Below are 17,085 nucleotides of genomic sequence, written 5' to 3'. Positions count from 1 at the left end.
AGCCACAGAATCTGGATCCCAAGTATGAAACCTCCCCCCGCAGTTTAGAGGGAGTTTGGAGGGTTGGTGGGGACCCAGCTCGAATGATCATGTGTCCCTTAGTCAGCATTGTAAATCATACAGGGCAGTGCAGGGCCAAGCAAGTATCTGGCACTGATACTACAGACAAATGGCATTGATGTGGTGGCAAATGGCAACACACAGACATGAGACCACCTAGGCTGCCCCGCAAACATGTGGGGTCTTGGCAGGTGTTTGATGGAGTAGGTGGCTCATGCCCATGTCTGCCTCACCAGCCTGGAGACTCGGAGCATTCTAGTGATGCCATTCAGGAGGGTGGCAATCTTGGGGCAGGCCAATTGTAGTTGGCTAGGCACCCCACATGACTGTAAGAACCATCTTCGTGTTAGCGAGAGACAGTCCAAGTGAGATTCTCCAGCTCCCAGCTGTGTGAAGGCTGGGGATCTGGGGCTGAGACATCCCTGCTGGAGCACAGGAGGTGTGAGACTATAATTCACCTGGGAGGGTGGGGTGAGGCTGCCTGAGATCTGCATGCTGAGAATAAGGGTGGGGTGGGGGAATCTTCCAGTTTCCGTGGAACTTCTCTGGGCCCTAGGCACGCTGGATTTCCCCTAATGCTGCAGGCATAGGACATGCTTGAATAAATGCAGGGGAGGGGGAAGAGGGGGCTGACAGTCAGGTAGGCTGGGATAATGCACCCTAGACAGAGTGGAGGCTGGTGGTGGGTTTCTGGGGGAAAGAGGAGCTTTGCTGGGGGAGAGAATCACGTTTCCAGTCTAAGGGGCCAGTCTCTTGCTTCTCGGCCCAGCGACGGGGTGTTCCAGCCTCCGCTTTTCCCTTTCTCTGTACGTCTGCCTGGCACCAGCATGTGCTCCTCTAATCTTTGCCACCTCGCCTTGGAGCAAATCCTTCTGAGCCACTTCCTGTGTTATCGGAGATGCAGCTGACATAACTCAGGATCTGGCTGCAAACAACGCAGCACTTCTTTGGATGCCCATGTAAGGAAGTCAGACAGTAAATCAGCTTTAGAAAACTCAGACTGGTGTGAGCGAGGGCCTCCCGCGGAGCCCTGGCAGGGTCACCCGACGGGGAACGTGCTTTCTAGAGCCGCTGCTATCCACCCATCCCCCCCCATTAATGATACTGTGCCATCCTTGACAACACCGAAAGGTAATGCATGCCAAGGTGTGCTGGGCGGTGTTTGCAGGGCAAACCGCTCCCATGGCCTGATGCATGCCTGAGAGTCTGTCGGTTATAACATGGCCAGGCTGTTCCTCGGCAGGCTGCTGCGCGAGCAGGGTGGGTTTCAGGGGAACCGGGCTCCAGATGGCCAGCTAGATCGCCTTTGAAAACCAGGGCAGCGCTAGTCGCCCTAGTGCTTGGCCAGAGTACATGCATGCTCTGGCAGTGTCCCCCTTCCCTAGGAGTCACCTTCCGCTCCCTGGGAACCCCATGCCGGTTGTGGTTCTTCAGCCCACCCCCCACCACGCTGGGTCCCTTCTGCTGCTGATTCGTATACGGCTGGCAGCAGAGCATCCTGAGGATGAAGAGGACGCTGGGTTGTGTGATGTGGCAGAGCTCTCCTTTTGTGGAAGGATCCAGCTCCTTTCTCCCAATGGCCAGACCTAGGAAAGGAAGCTGACTCGATCCATAGCAGTGTTCTGGCCAGCGTGAGAGGGAAAGGAGCTCTGTTTACCAGCCTTGGTGTCTTCTCTTCCAGAAATGGCAGCGCCGGTTCTTCATCCTCTACGAACATGGTCTCCTGCGCTATGCCCTGGACGAGATGGTAAGTGGCACCTCCTGGAGGTGGGCGTCCCCTGCTCCCTGTTTATTTCCCTGGTGTGCTGGCTGCCTCCTCCGTGCTGCTGAGATGGAGGGCTGGAAACGGGCTGCAGCCCGCCCTGTGGCGGCTGTGCGAAGCCTGTGGCGGCTGGCGCACTGAGGACTGTGATCGCCGGGAGTGGCGTTGGGTATGGCTGGCATGAGGCCAGGCTTTGCCAGACAGTTGCGGAGCGTGGCAAACAGCCCTGTGCCACACAGCCTGGGGGCCTGAGGAGCAGAGTGGCTGTGCTGGGCTTTGGCGCGGGGCTGTCCTTGGCGGAAACGGGTCCCTGAGGCCGGGCCTGAAGCGCCAAGTCTAGCTTGGTCAGGGTGTATCACAGTCAGTGTCTGGCCTGGCCCTAGAGATTCCAGCCTTGGCCCCTTCAGGCCTGAAGCCATTGCTGCTGACCGGCAGGTCCCTTACTGGGTAGGAGGAGGGGCTGGCTCAAACGCCCGTGGAGGGGAAGCGTGTGTGCCTCGGGTTCTCACAAGGGCAATGGCAAAGGGATGGTCTGCCCACCCCCCACCATGATCCCAAACGTTAGAGGCACGTGGGAAATGTGCAGTGCCCGCTCTCCGGCTGGCGGGAGGGGAATGGGTCGCCCCAGGAGGCCTGGACTGAGACAGCATGGCCCCGTTCCAGGGATCCTTCCTGTTCCTAGAGTCTCTTGGTTTCCTTGCTGGGTGTTTTGGGTTGTTGGAGGATTGTGGCTGTGAAGCATCAGACCCTTCTGTAGCAGTGCCCAGAAAAAGTAGGTCAGTTGGGACGTTTCCCTGCTTCTCTCTCCTTCTCAGGGACTTGGATTCCTGTGATCTGGGCGGCAGGGCTCCATTCACCATGAAAACCCGCTCTTGTGCGAGCGGAGCTGCAGCTCTGGGTCGTTTGGCCAGCTCCGGCATGATTGGCTGGGGCTGCGGCTTTTATCCTCCAGAGTTAAACAAGCCCGGGGGTTTTATGTCTCCCTGTGCTGGGCCTAGTGCTTTCCTGTTCCAAGGGGGAGGTGTTCTAGGCGGTGTGTGTGCGACAGGGCTGTGCAAAGGCAGGCGTGTTGGGGCGGTGTGTGCAAGTACATGCATGTCGTGGGGCCGGGTCTGGGGGAGTGTGTGAGAGGCTCAGTCACACTGTGTGTCTGGGGTGGAGGGCGCCTTTTAGCTTCCCAGCTCTCCCCTGCCCCGGGGCAGAGTGGGCTGGGTGACGTGCTTTTACACGATGGCTTGTACCCAGAGGGAGCGGATCCGTGCTCTGAGCCTGCCTGTGCCCCACTTGCTGTCTGCAAACTGGGCTCTTCGCCCGACCCTGAATTGCTGCTTAGTGTTAGCTCCCAGTGGCTGCAATAGCTCTGAGCTGGCGTTTCCCTGCCCTTCTGGGGAATGGGCCTTGCATTCCACACTCCCTGCAGACACTTCACCTCCCCACCCATGGGGCGCTGTCCTTGAATGGCTTCCCTGCCAACGCCCCCTCGTTCCATGTCGGGACATCCCCAGGGCAATTACTTGCAAGAATTTGAGCCTGCATGTGAAAACAAAGGACGCAATTTCCAAAGCGGGTCTGTGTCTCACTCTCTTTCTTTTCTCTTCTGGGGGTTGATCCAAGTCCCCTAAATAATTTACACTGCTCAGGCAGGAGCAGCAGAGCCTTGCAATACATTTGTAGTATCTCGGCAACCTGGCTGGGGTAATATGTCAGGGGGGATACAAACGGAAGGCTATGCTCTGCTGGCTTATAGAGAAGAGACCAAATCCTAGGAAGACCCAGGGCCCAGGAGGGAGGATTAGGGGGATGCTGGGAAACTCTCTGCTTGCTTAGTGGCTCCGCTGGCCTATTCAGAAGGCCTTTAAAAGCTGTATCGAGGCTGGTTTATTTCCATAGGCCCTGTATAGGGGTGATCCCAGTGGGCTGGCGCTGCTGGTGGCAGCATAGCCTAGTGGCTATGCTGCAAGGTGTGTAGTCTCTGAATTTCTTGGTGGTGTTGGTGTCTCGAGAGCTCATGTAGGGCTGAGGGTCGCCCATGCTGGTTTCCTGGGAGCAAGATGCAGCCCCACGCTCTCTGGGATGCTTAAGAGAGTCCACGTAACTGAGGCTTCATCTGTATTAGGGCTTCCAATGTTAACTGTGCTGGTGCAAACACTGTTTATACCGGTCTGGTGTAACTTGCACCAGTGCAGCCTACTCTGATTTGCACCCGTACACGTCCTGGTTTACACCGTTTGCTAAGGGTTTGCTCTGTTGCAGCTAGCTTAAGTTCTGAGTAGCTGAGTCCTGAATGAGGCTCCTTATTTGTGTGGAAGGGACTGGCCCACTCTAGCCAGCATGGTCCATCAGAGCTCACCTCTTCGGGCACTCTTCCCCATATGAGGTTTAACATGCTTGGCCTGAGATGACTGGGGTTCCCATCCCATTGCTGTGTTAGTGGCTCTAGCCAAAGAGGAATGCTCTTTAGTCATGGGAGTTGGTTGCAACCACAGGCTGAACAAGCAGCCCGCTTTGCAAAGAGCATGGGAAACTGAGGCACAGAGGGGTGGCGTGACCTGCTCAGAGGTCACCCAGCCAGTCAGGAACAGAACTGCTGACTCCCAACTCTGTGCCCTGTCCTGACCCTTGCTGCCCCTCGCGCCTGTGCAGGAGGACGGTAGGTCTGAACTCCTGCATTCAGGTGCTGAAGGGAATTGGGTGTGCAATTGCTAACTGGAAGTGCTGGTGGCCCAGGCCGCCCTATGCTGCAGGGGAACAGTGCTTGATGAAGGGCAAAGAGGTCAAACCACAATTCCCCAGGTACCTTGTGGGCTGGCAGAGCTTAAAGGGAAAAGATGGAAAAACAAACTAGTAGAAAGCGAGGGAAATGCATGTGAATGTGTGTAATAGAAGTCTGGGTCTATGGGTAAGCTGGATCCCTCTGCGCAGACCCAAGACAGCTTCCCACATGCAAGTGTCTTATCGGTTCTTTGACTGGCTGGCTTTCCTGCTCTCTGCCAGTTCTAAAACCTCCCTCTTTGCAGGAGCAGAGGAAGGGCTAGAGGCGAAGGCGCCAACTCGGCATGAACTCCTGATCCTGCTCGTATTCTATGACGGAGTTCCTTAAAACTGACCGATGGTGCCTAATGGAATCTGCCCCAGACCCTTACTTTCAGCAGTGTGCGTAATGTCTCTTCTCTCCGGAGTGGGGTGAGCTCCAGGTCTGTGGAAGATTACTTTAGCCTTCAGATTGCTCTGCTAACGCGTCCCGAGAACGAGGATCAGCCTTGGCAGTGGACAGAGCACTGGCCTAGGGCTCCTGGGTTCTATTTCCAGCTCTGCCACTGGCCTGGTGCTTGACCTTGGACAAGTCACTTCACTCCTCTGTGCCTCAGTTTCCCCATCTGTAAAATGCAGGTGGGGATACTCCTTAGAAAAGATCTATAGTTGAAAAGCGCTCTAGAAGAGGCAGCTTTTTTATGTTGAACATTCATGTCTTGCTTGATGGCCCCAACATGGTGCGGGGGGGGTCTCCCCCTGCAGTGTCTGGTCAGGCTCTGGGGCTCAGTCTTCAGTTTTAGGCTTTGCAGCAGGAGGAGCACCCCTGGGAGGTCTGTGTCCAGCATGGAAAGCTCTGATGGTGCCGGCAGTACAGCGAGCAAGTGTCAAAGGGAGCAGTAGGAACCTAGTGGTGATTGCTCTGCCCCATGGACAGAGCGTGCTGGCTGAGTGCCTTTGGTGTGGCTAGGGCAGCATCACTTACCGTGGGGTATGAGCAGTCACAGTGCCACCGGCTAAATGGTAGGGCCTGTAGCTGTGACTCTGTGATGTAGACAGAGGGCTGTATTCCTCCAGGCTCTCAGCTGCCACGCAGTGGGGAGAGGGGGAGCCCTACGGTGGGGGGTTCTTGATGGGAGACCTTGATTCTGGGTGAAGGGGCTGTGTCTTGCCCCACATCTGGGATGTGATGTTCCAAACCCCCTGAGGTCAGCAGAAGGAGGTAGTCCTCTCTCTTCTCCCCTGCCCTGGCTGGTTCAGAGCCCACCCTCCAACTTGTTCTGACATGTTCTGCAAAAATACCCCGCCAGCCTTTCCCAAAGAGTAACCCCTCCGCACCCTGGCTGGCATTCAGACTGATTTAAAGGTATCGCCGCTTCAATGCAAGAGCCTGTGGGTGGCTGCCCGGTGATTGCCATCCTGCCTGGTCTGAGCGTGACCACTGGACACAGCTGTGGTGGGGAGAGCTATGGGCCAACTGCAGCTTTGCTAGGATCTCCTGCCGACTGTCTCTCTCCTCTGCTCACCTGGGTGAACAAACATGGGCAGACCTCTTGGCCTGCTGCACAGCGCCCCCTCCAGTTAATTGGAGTCTCTGCATGCACTGGTCAGGTGGGTGTTCCGGTGTGAGAGAAGGTGGTTTGAGGCTTGACTCGCAGCCTGGCTGGTGGATATTTTGCAGGGATTGTGGAGCAGAGGGACTTTCAGTCTCAGGACAAAGCCATGGCCAAGAGGAGACAAAGGGGTTATTTATCTGGTACGCCAAGGTCTAAAGGCAGGGAGGAGATGTGGAAGAAGAGGGTGATCTTTCTCCCTGTGCAGAGTATGGGAAAACCTCATGCTGAGCATCCTCTGCTTGACCCTGGGGGAGTTGTTTGCAGAACGGCCAGTCCCTGAACCTTTGGGATCCAATGCCAGATCTGTTAGCGCATGGACTCCGAGGAACAAGGGGACCCTGCCTCCCCTCCCCTTCCTTCTCACTCCAGTCGCACCAGTGCCAAAGTGAGCTTGTTCTGAGCTGGCCCGTCCTGGAAGCTACGGGGGTTCATGTAACCCTGGAGCCCTCGTTCCAGAGGCAGATTTATCGTCCGTGGATCAGAGCTGGGTTATCTGGGAGTCAGAACATGCTGAGCTCTTGGTCTGGTTTTGTCTGTCTTGCGTGCTGGGAGGCATGTTTACAATGGGCTCAGATAATTCCTGCAAGGATTTTCTGCAGGTCGCGCTGGGTAAATCCCATGCATCGCAGTGGAAGTTTCCATTGAGTCCCCTGCCCTGTGCAACTCATTCTTGCAGGGTATTGCCAGAAAAGGCTCTTTGCTTGGTTGCTCGGACAGTAGCTTTGTGGGGGGCGCACCGAACCCCTTTGAGTCAGATACATGAGCTGTAGCTCACGAAAGCTCATGCTCAAATAAATTGGTTAGTCTCTAAGGTGCCACAAGTACTCCTTTTCTTTTTGCGAATACAGACTAACACGGCTGTTACTCTGATACATGGGACTGAGCGTGAAGCATCATTCCTTGGAGGCCTCTGGCTAAGCCACAGGCTGGAGCTTCTAGCTCCTTACTTAGCTCAAGAGAGACAGATTGCACGTGGGTTCCTCATTTTATTCTTTGCTGCTTTTGACAGTCACTTATTTTGCTGTGTCTCGTAGGCTGGGCTGTTTCCCCTTCCTTTATACCATAAGGCCACTAGCTCACACCTATCAGTAAAAACCGTGGTGAGGAAAATAAACTCTCCTTGTCTATGCAAGCTCTCTTGGTGTTTGAGCCAGGATCCCAGGCTCATCTGGGTGGATTCTGTCTTCCAAGTAACCAGGAAAATCTGGTGTGAGCTGAAGAGGGACTGTGCAAATGGGAAATGAAGTACTAGGGCTGAAGTCCCCGATTCAGCAAAGCACATAAGCAGGTGCTTTACTGTAAGTTCTCTGCTGAATCAGAACCTGAACTGGTCCTTCTAACATACCTCTGGCTTTACTGATGCTCTGCGAGGGTTGGCTGGAGTTGCGGGGGAGGGCAAAGGGGAGAAGGCAAACAGAGAGTGGGGTCCCCAAGGAGTGCAGGTCTATCAGACTTGCTGTGGTTCTTTGGTAAGTTTCGTGTAGTCTTAGGTGATTCCCAGACTCCATCACCAGCTGTGTCCTGGAGTTCCTCTGCATGGGGAGCTACGAATGTCGCTTGGATTTTGAACCCAAGCCCCCCACCTGTGTGCAGTGAGACTGGCATGAGTGTGAGGAGGGGGCAGAATTAGCTTCCTTCATTAGTCAGGTGGGTTTTTTCCTCCTTGTTCCCCAAGGCTCGGCCAAGGCCCATCTTTTCCCTGGCTGTAGGGGAGAGGAAGGAGGAACCTCAGTCGGCAACAGTGGTTGGAGATTCCAGCTCCTCTCTCCAGCAGCCAGGCTTGGAACGGGCCCAAGCGGGAAACAAGGGCAACACAAAGGTGCTGTCTTTCATTCAGCAGAACTTGGCACAGCTCAGGGGAGCGTAGGCAAGGGGGGTTGGAAGCAGGGCCAGAAGTCAGGAGTCGCTTACAAAAAAACCAAACCCACCAGAAGATGAGGTCCGTGCTCACTGGCCCCCCAAGCAGAGTAAATGATCGAAGCTGCATCAAGGCCTCCAGATGTAGCTTGTTTATAGCAGGATTGCAGCTGCACTGAGCCAGACCTGCTTGTTGCAGGGCTGAGGCAGGGAGGATGGGGGGGGGGGGTTGTTCTCCTTAGCTGCTTGGTGCTTGAGAAAGCAGAGATTGTGCTTTCCTTAGCCTCGAGGCAGATGCTCCAGGGGCAGTTGAGACTCCTGTTCTCAACCTGGAGCCACCCCCCCCCCCCGTTGCAGAAGTCGTTTAGATTCCTTGATGGCCTGTGCAGATTCCCTCCTCTAAAGCCTTTCCAAGGACCGGATGCATGGGTGGGTGGGTGGGTGGTTGGGTCCTTCTAACATCCCTCGTTTCCCCTTCCTCCCCGCAAAGCGCATCCTGTAGTTAACACACGGGTGACCCGTGTACACAGGACTGGTTTGCAGCACCGCAGGCTTGTTGGCTGGGGTGATACCCTGGCAATGGTTTTGCATCCTGGCTGCAGGCACCCCATGCATGGAGGTGGGCTAGCGTTATCAGACCTGCTCCCACTTGCCTGTTAAGACCCTTTGACTAGCCCCAGGCACTGGATTCCCGGGGTTATGGAGGGATCTGGTGAGATCCTTGGAACCCAGAGGTGCTAGCCCAGCCGTGGGAGCAACCTGCTTTGGGAGGAAGCTGATGCAATGTGGCCTCCAACCTCACCATTGAAGTATTCAGCAAATTAAGGAGCTGCTGGCTATGGAGCCGGTAACTGAGTCCAGATGAGGCTCCTGCAGGAAGGGAAAAGAACCCGAAAAGTGGGCGGCTCATTGGCAAAGAGAAGCAGATGCTTGCGGGTGATGCTGTGGTGTTGCAGCCCTGGATCGTGACATGTTCTGAGGTGCTTTGTCTCTCCTCCGCAGCAGTGACCTGGGACGGGGCTCTGGGGAGGGGGTCAGCTTCGCACATGTGCTCCGTAGAGAGAAAGATGGCTGCAAAGCCGGGGCGGGGTAGCTCTCCCCTCACATGCGTGCCCAGGGTAAGGTCCATGAGTTGCTGTGAAAGGTGCAGGTACTGTGGTGTTCATAACCCTCATCACTGAGAGAGCTGGTTAACTTGCTGCTGTAAAGCATTTCTCTGTTTAACCTGCTACACACCCTGTTCTCTCCTGCTTTGTTGCCTGGCCTCAGCCAGCTGCCCTTCGAGCGTCTCCCAAGCACGTGGGTAGAAACCTTGGTGGTGTGTATTGGATTCCCCTCCCTGGGCCTCCACCTGGCCCCCTCCCCCTTTGTCTGTGAGGCCAGTGCTGCTGGCTGTTTGTATTACCGCAGCCCCTGGGAGCCCTAGTCGTGGCCCTGGGCCCTGTTACGCTAGGCGCTGTACAAACCCTGAACAAAAAGATGGTCTCTGCCCCCAAGCGGCTTTCAATCAAAGTATGAGATAAGAGACAACAGATGGATACAGACAGACTCAAGGAAACAACAGGATAGTTTTGTTCAGTGCGAAAGTCTCTGCTCTCAGCACACCAGCTGCCTTGCCATTGTCAAGTTTTTCATAGGCCTCCTGGCAAAGGGGAGTTTTCAGGAGGGATTTGTAGGTGGATAATGGAGGTAGCTTGATCATGCCTGTCTCCGACACCTCCAGGCCCTCCGCGTAGGGCCTAATCTGCCCCACTTTGCCCCCCGTGTGTTTTTATTATCCCCTGGGGGCTTCCTTAGCTGGACTGGCACTTAGGGGCTCCCAAGGAACGCAGCAGCTGTGGGACGAGTGGGACCCACTAGCAGCTGGACTGAGACCTCCCAAGCAGTTGCAGGACTGTATTGAGTTGTGCTAACTTGAACCTTCTAGACGTGAATTTTGTGGCTTTGGCAATTTCTGCTCTTATTAGAAGTGTGGGGGGTGGAGGGGAAGGGGCGGTTGCAAGTGCGAGAGGAGTCGTTACTTACAGAAGGTGACGGCTGACCTCACGCTTGGTTTGGGGGAAAGAAGTCCCGATCGCTTTGTTTTGGATCACTCGCTTTTTGTTCTTAGGGAGCCGAGTTATTTATCCAGCCTCTTGACAGAGGAGCTTTTTGCAAAGTACACTCCTAGTGACCTTCCTGCAGCAAAGGGCACATCTGTTTCGGAGCTAGGGTTAGCTCTTAATGAGACATCGGCCTGTATTCGGAACGGCTGACCATGATCTTTGTTTTGGGGCTGGGGGTGCGAAGGGTATGGGGGGTGGAGAGCAGGTAGCATACATGCCAGGATGTCCGCTATGGTTCTCCCACAGTTCTCAGGATGCGTTCGTTAGGCTGGGCTGCTTGTTGAAAATGTTGGTGATTTGTTCAACTGGCACTTACCTTAGGAATCTTCTCTTTTAATCCACTGTGTAGAGACCAAAATGCCATATGACGGCTGTCTACGGGACAGGGCGTGTGTGTTGGGGTGGGAAGGCACTGCTTTTAGAAATGGTGTTGTCTCGAGATTACGCTCTTTGGCACTGAAGCTCTGACAACTGGCCTAGCTAGGAGGCAAAACAAGTGCAAATACTCCGCCTTGCAGCAGCAGCTGAATGTGGACAAGCTGTAATTAGACTTGACTGAAGAGAAGAATGTCTGATCCTCCAGGGGGGTGGCTGGCTGGCCCCCAATTCTTTGTCTCTTGTGAGCTCCCAACAGGGAATGGCATTGCAGTGGGACAGTGTGTGCTTGGCCTCTGCTCTCCTGCAGACCTGAGCTGGAATCACAAAGTGAAAACTGAGCCTTAATGGCCTTCTGGCCTCCTCATAACACCTACCACTGATTTCAGCATTGGTTGGCTGTGTCTGCTTAGGACGAGAATAGCACACGGCTTACGGGTCAGGGTTGGAAGGGCATTGACTTGGTTGCATGAGGGAAGCTAGCATGGTGCCTGACCTTGCTGTGCCCCACTTTGGCTGGTACTGTTGCATGTTCTTCACTTCCATCATGGGCACAACCAAAAATGAAGGCATGACTGTTCTCCTGTTTAATGAGTGGGATTGGAGATGGGGTGACATGGGCTAGTTTAAGGTGGCTCTGTTCCAGAAATGTAGTCCTGCTCCGTTTTGCACTGGTTTTGTAACATAGTCTGGTGACCACCAGTGGTTGATGTGGCCATCAAAAGCCTTCCCTCTGGTGACCCAGGTCCCCAGACACAAAAGGTGTGTTTTGAGACAAGACCAGTTTGGTGCTTCACCTTTATCAAAGGGTGAATATAACTGTCAAGGTTGTAGCAAGGCTTATAGATTCCAAGGCCAGAAGGGACCATTGTGATCATCTCATCTGACTTCCGGCATAATGCAGGTCATGGAACTTGCTCAGACTAATTCCTAGAGCAGATCTGCTAGAAAAACATCCCACCTTGATTTGAAAATTGGCAGTGATGGAGAATCCACCAGGATGGTTGGTAAATTATTGTTCGCTTGTGTGACGTGTCAAACATTTCACTGCAAGGGTCTAAAACTCCCATGGCTGCTGCGTGGCTTGAGGACCTTCTCTGATGGGTGACTGCTCTCTCTCGAAGATCTGTCAGTCTGACAGATATAACGCACGCTCCATAAGGCCCCTTCTCAGATCCGGATGTGTTTTTGTTTTATAGGATGAGTTTCATAGTGGATTTCAATAAAGCAAGAAGCCAGCATGCTGGCTGATGTAGGGTGGGCTGGCAAGGGGAGACCCAAGAGTGTGTGTGTTATCTGGGTGATTCATCGCAAATGCTCTCTGGCCCAGTGGACTGTCCTGTTATGGCTGTAGCTTAGTAAGTCGGGGAAGACCATAAAACATAGCTAAGCAATTCTGGAATCAACCCCTTGTAGCATCTCTAGCCATGTGCCATACAAAGATGAGTGCCTGAACTAGTGACCTTCTGGTTGGATTGGCTGTGTGGAATTGTAATGTTTTGGGTGCTCTGATTCCTCTGACTCATTCCCTGGCCTTCCTGCTCCAATTCTGTTACTTATTTTATTTTATTTTTTTTTAAAGTGCACTCCTGAAATTTGACCAGGTATAAATTGCAACTTGTTCTTCTCGAAGTCCAGCTGAATTCAGCTGGAAAGTAAGTTGAAGGAGCCAATAGCTGTGGGATTGGAGTGGCTTTGTGGATTTGCATGCCGGCATGGCATGTAGATTTTAAAACTTCTGCCTGTCTCTCTGGTGGTTCAAGACAGTTCTGTCTCTGCGCTAAAAGGCCACCAATTTTGTAATGGTCTCATTGTTGGTGATGGGGCCACAACATGTCTTTCAAAGCATCCTCTGTCTGACCCTGTGGCTGCTGGATCTCTTGTGGCTCTGTATCAGAATGGGGCTGTTGATTTTTTTTTTTTTTATTTTAAGTAAAGCCTAATTCTGGGTGTTGTGATCTACAGGTTACAAAGAGCACGCACCTGCAGATTCATGGCTGCAGGCTTTAAGTAAAATCTGCATCACCACTTGATGTGGAGTGTGCCACCATCTTTGACCCAGGCGCACCAACCAATTCATCTCCCAGGCTTTAGCGCGGTGAACTTGAGAGGCTTCCATGGTATAACAACAGTGTCAGCACGCCAGCTGTAACCGCAGGGCAGGACTGCTCGCTGCACTGAGGTTTGGAGGGAAGAGGCTGCACACAGCAGGACGCTCTCACCTCTGGGATTGGTGTTGGTGGCACTTCTCTCTTCGTGAGACCCAAGTAATGCTCTCAGGACTTGCCTTGAGGACTGTCTTCCAAATGCAGGCCTGGACCTGGGAGGAAATGGCACCTTGCCTCCCCTGCCCCAGGCTCAGCCCTACTTTTTGTTCCAAGCACTTCTCCTGGGCTAGACTCCAGTTACGCTCTGGTTAGCTCCTGCTTGGCCTTCTTGCTGCATGGCTGTCCTCGTAGGCCGCTCTGATGACCCGTCCTGGAGCAGCTCTGAGACAGCAGGTCCAGCCTGTGGATTGCAACCCAGCTAACAAGTCCCATGTGGATTTTCCGGGCCAGAAACGGTGCTGCTGGTGCAGAGAGGATGCCGATGGGATTGAGTGAACTGTGGGAGGACGGCTGGCTGCTACTGCGGAACCGCCTCAAGGCCTGTTTGGGAAACAAGGCCTTGTGAGGAAGCCAAAATGTTCCAAGCGGGAGATGTTTGTAACTGGGCCTGGCTGCCATTGTCAGTGGAGAGGCCAAGGATGGCATGTGCATGTCGGGGCACGTAGGGCGAATTCCTCCCGCCCCATGAAGAATCCGTGCAAGGCAGGGTAAAGGAGAGCAGGCAAGGTGTGGTGTTGGGAAAGGCACGCCCTCGTGCTGCGGACAAATTGCTGGCACTGCTCTCCAGGGCTGTCGGCACGGCCCTGCTCCAGCACCAAATACACATGATGTTGTGGAGCCCTGGAACGATGCTCTGTTGCAGTCTCTCTATTTTTGGTGTGCCAAGTGACTGGTGTAGATTTAATGCTTTTGTCAGGTGATTGCTGGTGCAGCAGGGAGGCGGAGAGCATATGCTCTGTTCTGGATGAATGAGAGCGCAGCTTGGTCTCCATGCCCCAGTCAATCCTGGGACAGTACGTGCTTACTCTTCATGAGGATGACTTTCTATTTATCTTTTGGGGACAGAGACACCTGTCCTGGGGGACCTGGGCTGAGACCACTATACTTACTGCACAGGGTTCTGTGGCTTTTTGTTTAAAGCCGAACGTTGCTCTTGCAAATCACTCCAGCCATGTTGAGTGATCAGTACAAATAAAGCTTGTGCAGGTTGTGGGAAATAAAACTCAGACAGTCCCCTCCCCCTTTTTATCTCAAACTAAATCTGTTTGGTGAGCTTGCCAGCGTGGTGCTCCCGACTCCGCAGCCCTGGGTATACAGAGCTTGTTCAGACATGCAGAAATTCCTTGGTCGAAAACTTGGGCATATGCAGAGGTTGTGCTGACTTAACCACCCACCCCCATGCTGCCTTCTCTTCTCGCCCCTGCCCCCCACAACCCCTTTCTGCAGCTGTGGGAGGGAGGGGGGTTTGTTCTTGAACAATTGCTCAGTCCTGTTCCCATGCTAAAGTGGCCACAGTGATTATCCCTCAGTGTTAGCTTGCTCATGCCGTTTATAAGCCTACACGCTGGGCCAGATGATGCAAAGGATGGAAACCACTAAAGATTAATCATTTTGGGGGGGATGGGAGGGGGAAGATGGATGACTTATTGCTTGTGAATCCGGCCTCTTGGAGTGACGGGGAGATTCTGCAGGGGAAAGGAACCTCTGCAGCATCAGGAGTCTGTGTGGGTGAATCTCTCTTACCCGGTCCCTTGGCCAGATGCTGGTGCCACTCTAAGTGGCAGCAGTTGATCATTTCCTCTGCTTTCCTCTCTAGATTAATGGTTCACTAGCACCCGCGTTCACCCCGGCTCCCTAACGCTCTTGTTTTCCTAGGGCCACAGTCCAGCCAAAATGGCTGTAGATCAGGTCCCTGCAAGCAAAGGCCTGGCTTTTGAGCTGTACGTGTGGAGGCGGTTGTCTTTCTAGGGGGCTGGTCAAACTGCAGCTGGAATGCTCTGTATGGTTTGGGGCACCATCAACTAGAGGGGCTGCAAACGGGATTAATAATCTGCAAGGATTGACCGGGAAACTCCAGGGTGGCGGGGTTTGGTTAAGTGCCCATTAAATGTGGAGCGGATAACTGGCTCCAAGTACTTGTAAGGTCTAAATAGCAGGGGAGGAGGGAGAAGAATCGTTTAGAGTGGTCCATGAAGGTGTAATTAGGAATAATGGGATGTAAGTGAGCAAAGGGAAATTTAGGCTAGATATCGAATCCCCCTCAGGGAAAAGTCTGTAAGGCTGTGATTAGCCGCCCAAGAAGAGCGCCAGCGGTCCCGTTGCTTATGACATGTCAAACTAGCGAGGGCAGAGCGTGGGCCTGGAGAACAGACTGTATGGTATAGTCCGGCCCTGGCCGGGAGAGGACAGATGAGATGACCTGAGAAGGCAGACAAGGGGACGAACCCCAATCCGTTTTGCAACGGCTGTCCCAGATGCAGTACTATAAACTGTTTCCTATAGGGTTTTTGACTGTCTCATAGTGTGGACTGGCCTCAGGTACGGTGACTTGCCCAAAGTCCACTGGAACCTGACACCTGTCCAGTGCTGTGTAAACACTAAACTTCCTTGTGAAATACTCTGCACACCCCAGATTAAACCTCACTGCCGTCTGCAGTGCATAGAGCACTCCTAGGGGCAGTGGGTTTAAGGGCCGTGTGTACAATCCTGTGGATGAGGTGCTGGGGTTGCCAGGCCCGCAGTGGAAATTGGTAACTAGTTACGCCAGCTCTGTGTGATTGCTGCCTATAATTAGGTGTCTAGATCTCTTTATAAATAGATCATTGCTGAATGGGAATATCATTGTAATTCCTACTGGCTTGCAAAGAGAGGAGACAAGTGATGTATGGTTCATTCCTCTTCCTCCTTCACCTGCACGGAGAGGGTGGCTAATTTCCTTACCCCCTATCTGGGAAGGTGTCTGATCTGGCTGTTACGGTGCCACATGGGGAATTATTAGTTAAATTGGAAAAGATGGGGATCAATATGAAAATTGAAAGGTGGATAAGGAATTGGTTAAAGGGAAGACTACAGCTGGTCATACTGAAAGGTGAACTGTCGGGCTGGAGGGAGGTTACCAGTGGAGCCACCGATGTGATACAGCCATGAAAAAAGCTAATGCGGTCTTGGGATGCATCAGGCAAGGTATTTCCAGTAGAGATAAGGAGGTGTTAGTACCGTTATACAAGGCACTGGTGAGACCTCACCTGGAATACTGTGTGCAGTTCTGGTCTCCCATGTTTAAGAAGGATGAATTCAAACTGGAATGGGTACAGAGAAGGGCTACTAGGATGATCCGAGGAATGGAAAACCTGCCTTATGAAAGGAGACTAAAGGAGCTTGGCTTGTTTAGCCTAACCAAAAGAAGGCTGAGGGGAGATAGGATTGCTCTCTGTAAATATATCAGAGGGATAAATACCAGAGAGGGAGAGGAATTATTTAAGCTTGGTACCAATGTGGATACAAGAACAAAATGGATATAAACTGGCCATCAGGAAGTTTAGACTTGAAATTAGATGAAGGTTTCTAACCATCAGAGGAGTGAAGTTCTGGAACAGCCTTCCAAGGGAAGCAGTGGGGGCAAAAGACCTATCTGGCTTCAAGATTAAACTCGATAAGTTTATGGAGGAGATGGTATGATGGGATTACATGATTTTGGCAATTAATTGATCTTTAACTATTCATGGTAAATAGGCCCAGTGGCCTGTGATGGAATGTTAGATGGGGTGGGATCTGAGTTACTATAGAAAAGTCTTTCCTGGGTATCTGGCTGGTGAATCTTGCCCACATGCTCAGGGTTCAGCTGATCGCCATATTTGGGATCGGGAAGGAATTTTCCTCCAGGGCAGATTGGAAGAGGCCCTGGGTTTTTTTTGCCTTCCTCTGTAGCATGGGGCACAGGTCACTTGCTGGAGGATTCTCTGCACCTTCAAGTCTTTAAACCATGATCTGAGGACTTCAATAGCTCAGACATAGGTGAGAGGTTTATTGCAGGAGTGGGTGGGTGAGATTCGGTGGTCTGCATTGTGCAGGAGGTCAGACTAGATGATCATAATGGTCCCTCCTGATCTTAATATCTGTGAGTCTGTTAAAGCAGGAGACTGGGAATTGAGGCTTCTGGGTCCTGACTCTTAGTGACTTGCTACATGTTCTTGGGCAAATCATAACCTCAGTGCAGTAGCTGACTCCTCGGTCTGGTAGAGATAATACTCCCCTTTTTCACAATGCGGCTGGAGTTTATAACACACTGGGTGTGAATAGTGGCTTGCAAAGGCATGTCCTCAGTTTTTTATTCAGCCCTCTGCAGTGATGGTGACACCATCATGTTAACTGCGGTGAAGGGGGCAGGTGACATGCTTCCCTGGGGTTTCCTCCTGCCACATAAGCGTCCTTTTCTGTAGCTGCCTGGGAAC

At 52.9% G+C, this 17,085-nt stretch overlaps 1 protein-coding gene across 3 annotated transcripts in view; it reads left to right on the top strand.

Annotated features, from left to right (window-relative positions):
- Window positions 1-17,085, top strand: part of MPRIP (myosin phosphatase Rho interacting protein) — a 170,738-nt gene that overhangs the window by 23,450 nt on the left and 130,203 nt on the right. For all 3 annotated transcript variants that reach the window (XM_084641400.1, XM_084641401.1, XM_084641399.1), the window contains exon 3: window positions 1,742-1,807. In XM_084641400.1, coding sequence (XP_084497526.1) covers window positions 1,742-1,807 — 66 coding nt within the window. The remainder of the gene's footprint in view (window positions 1-1,741; window positions 1,808-17,085) is intronic.

The sequence above is a fragment of the Lepidochelys olivacea genome (genome assembly GCF_965140295.1).
Source record: "Lepidochelys olivacea isolate rLepOli2 genome assembly, chromosome: 10".
NCBI lineage: Eukaryota > Metazoa > Chordata > Testudines > Cheloniidae > Lepidochelys > Lepidochelys olivacea.
The sequence above is the reverse complement of the archived record's forward strand: the minus strand, read 5'-3'. Positions and strand labels throughout refer to the sequence as shown.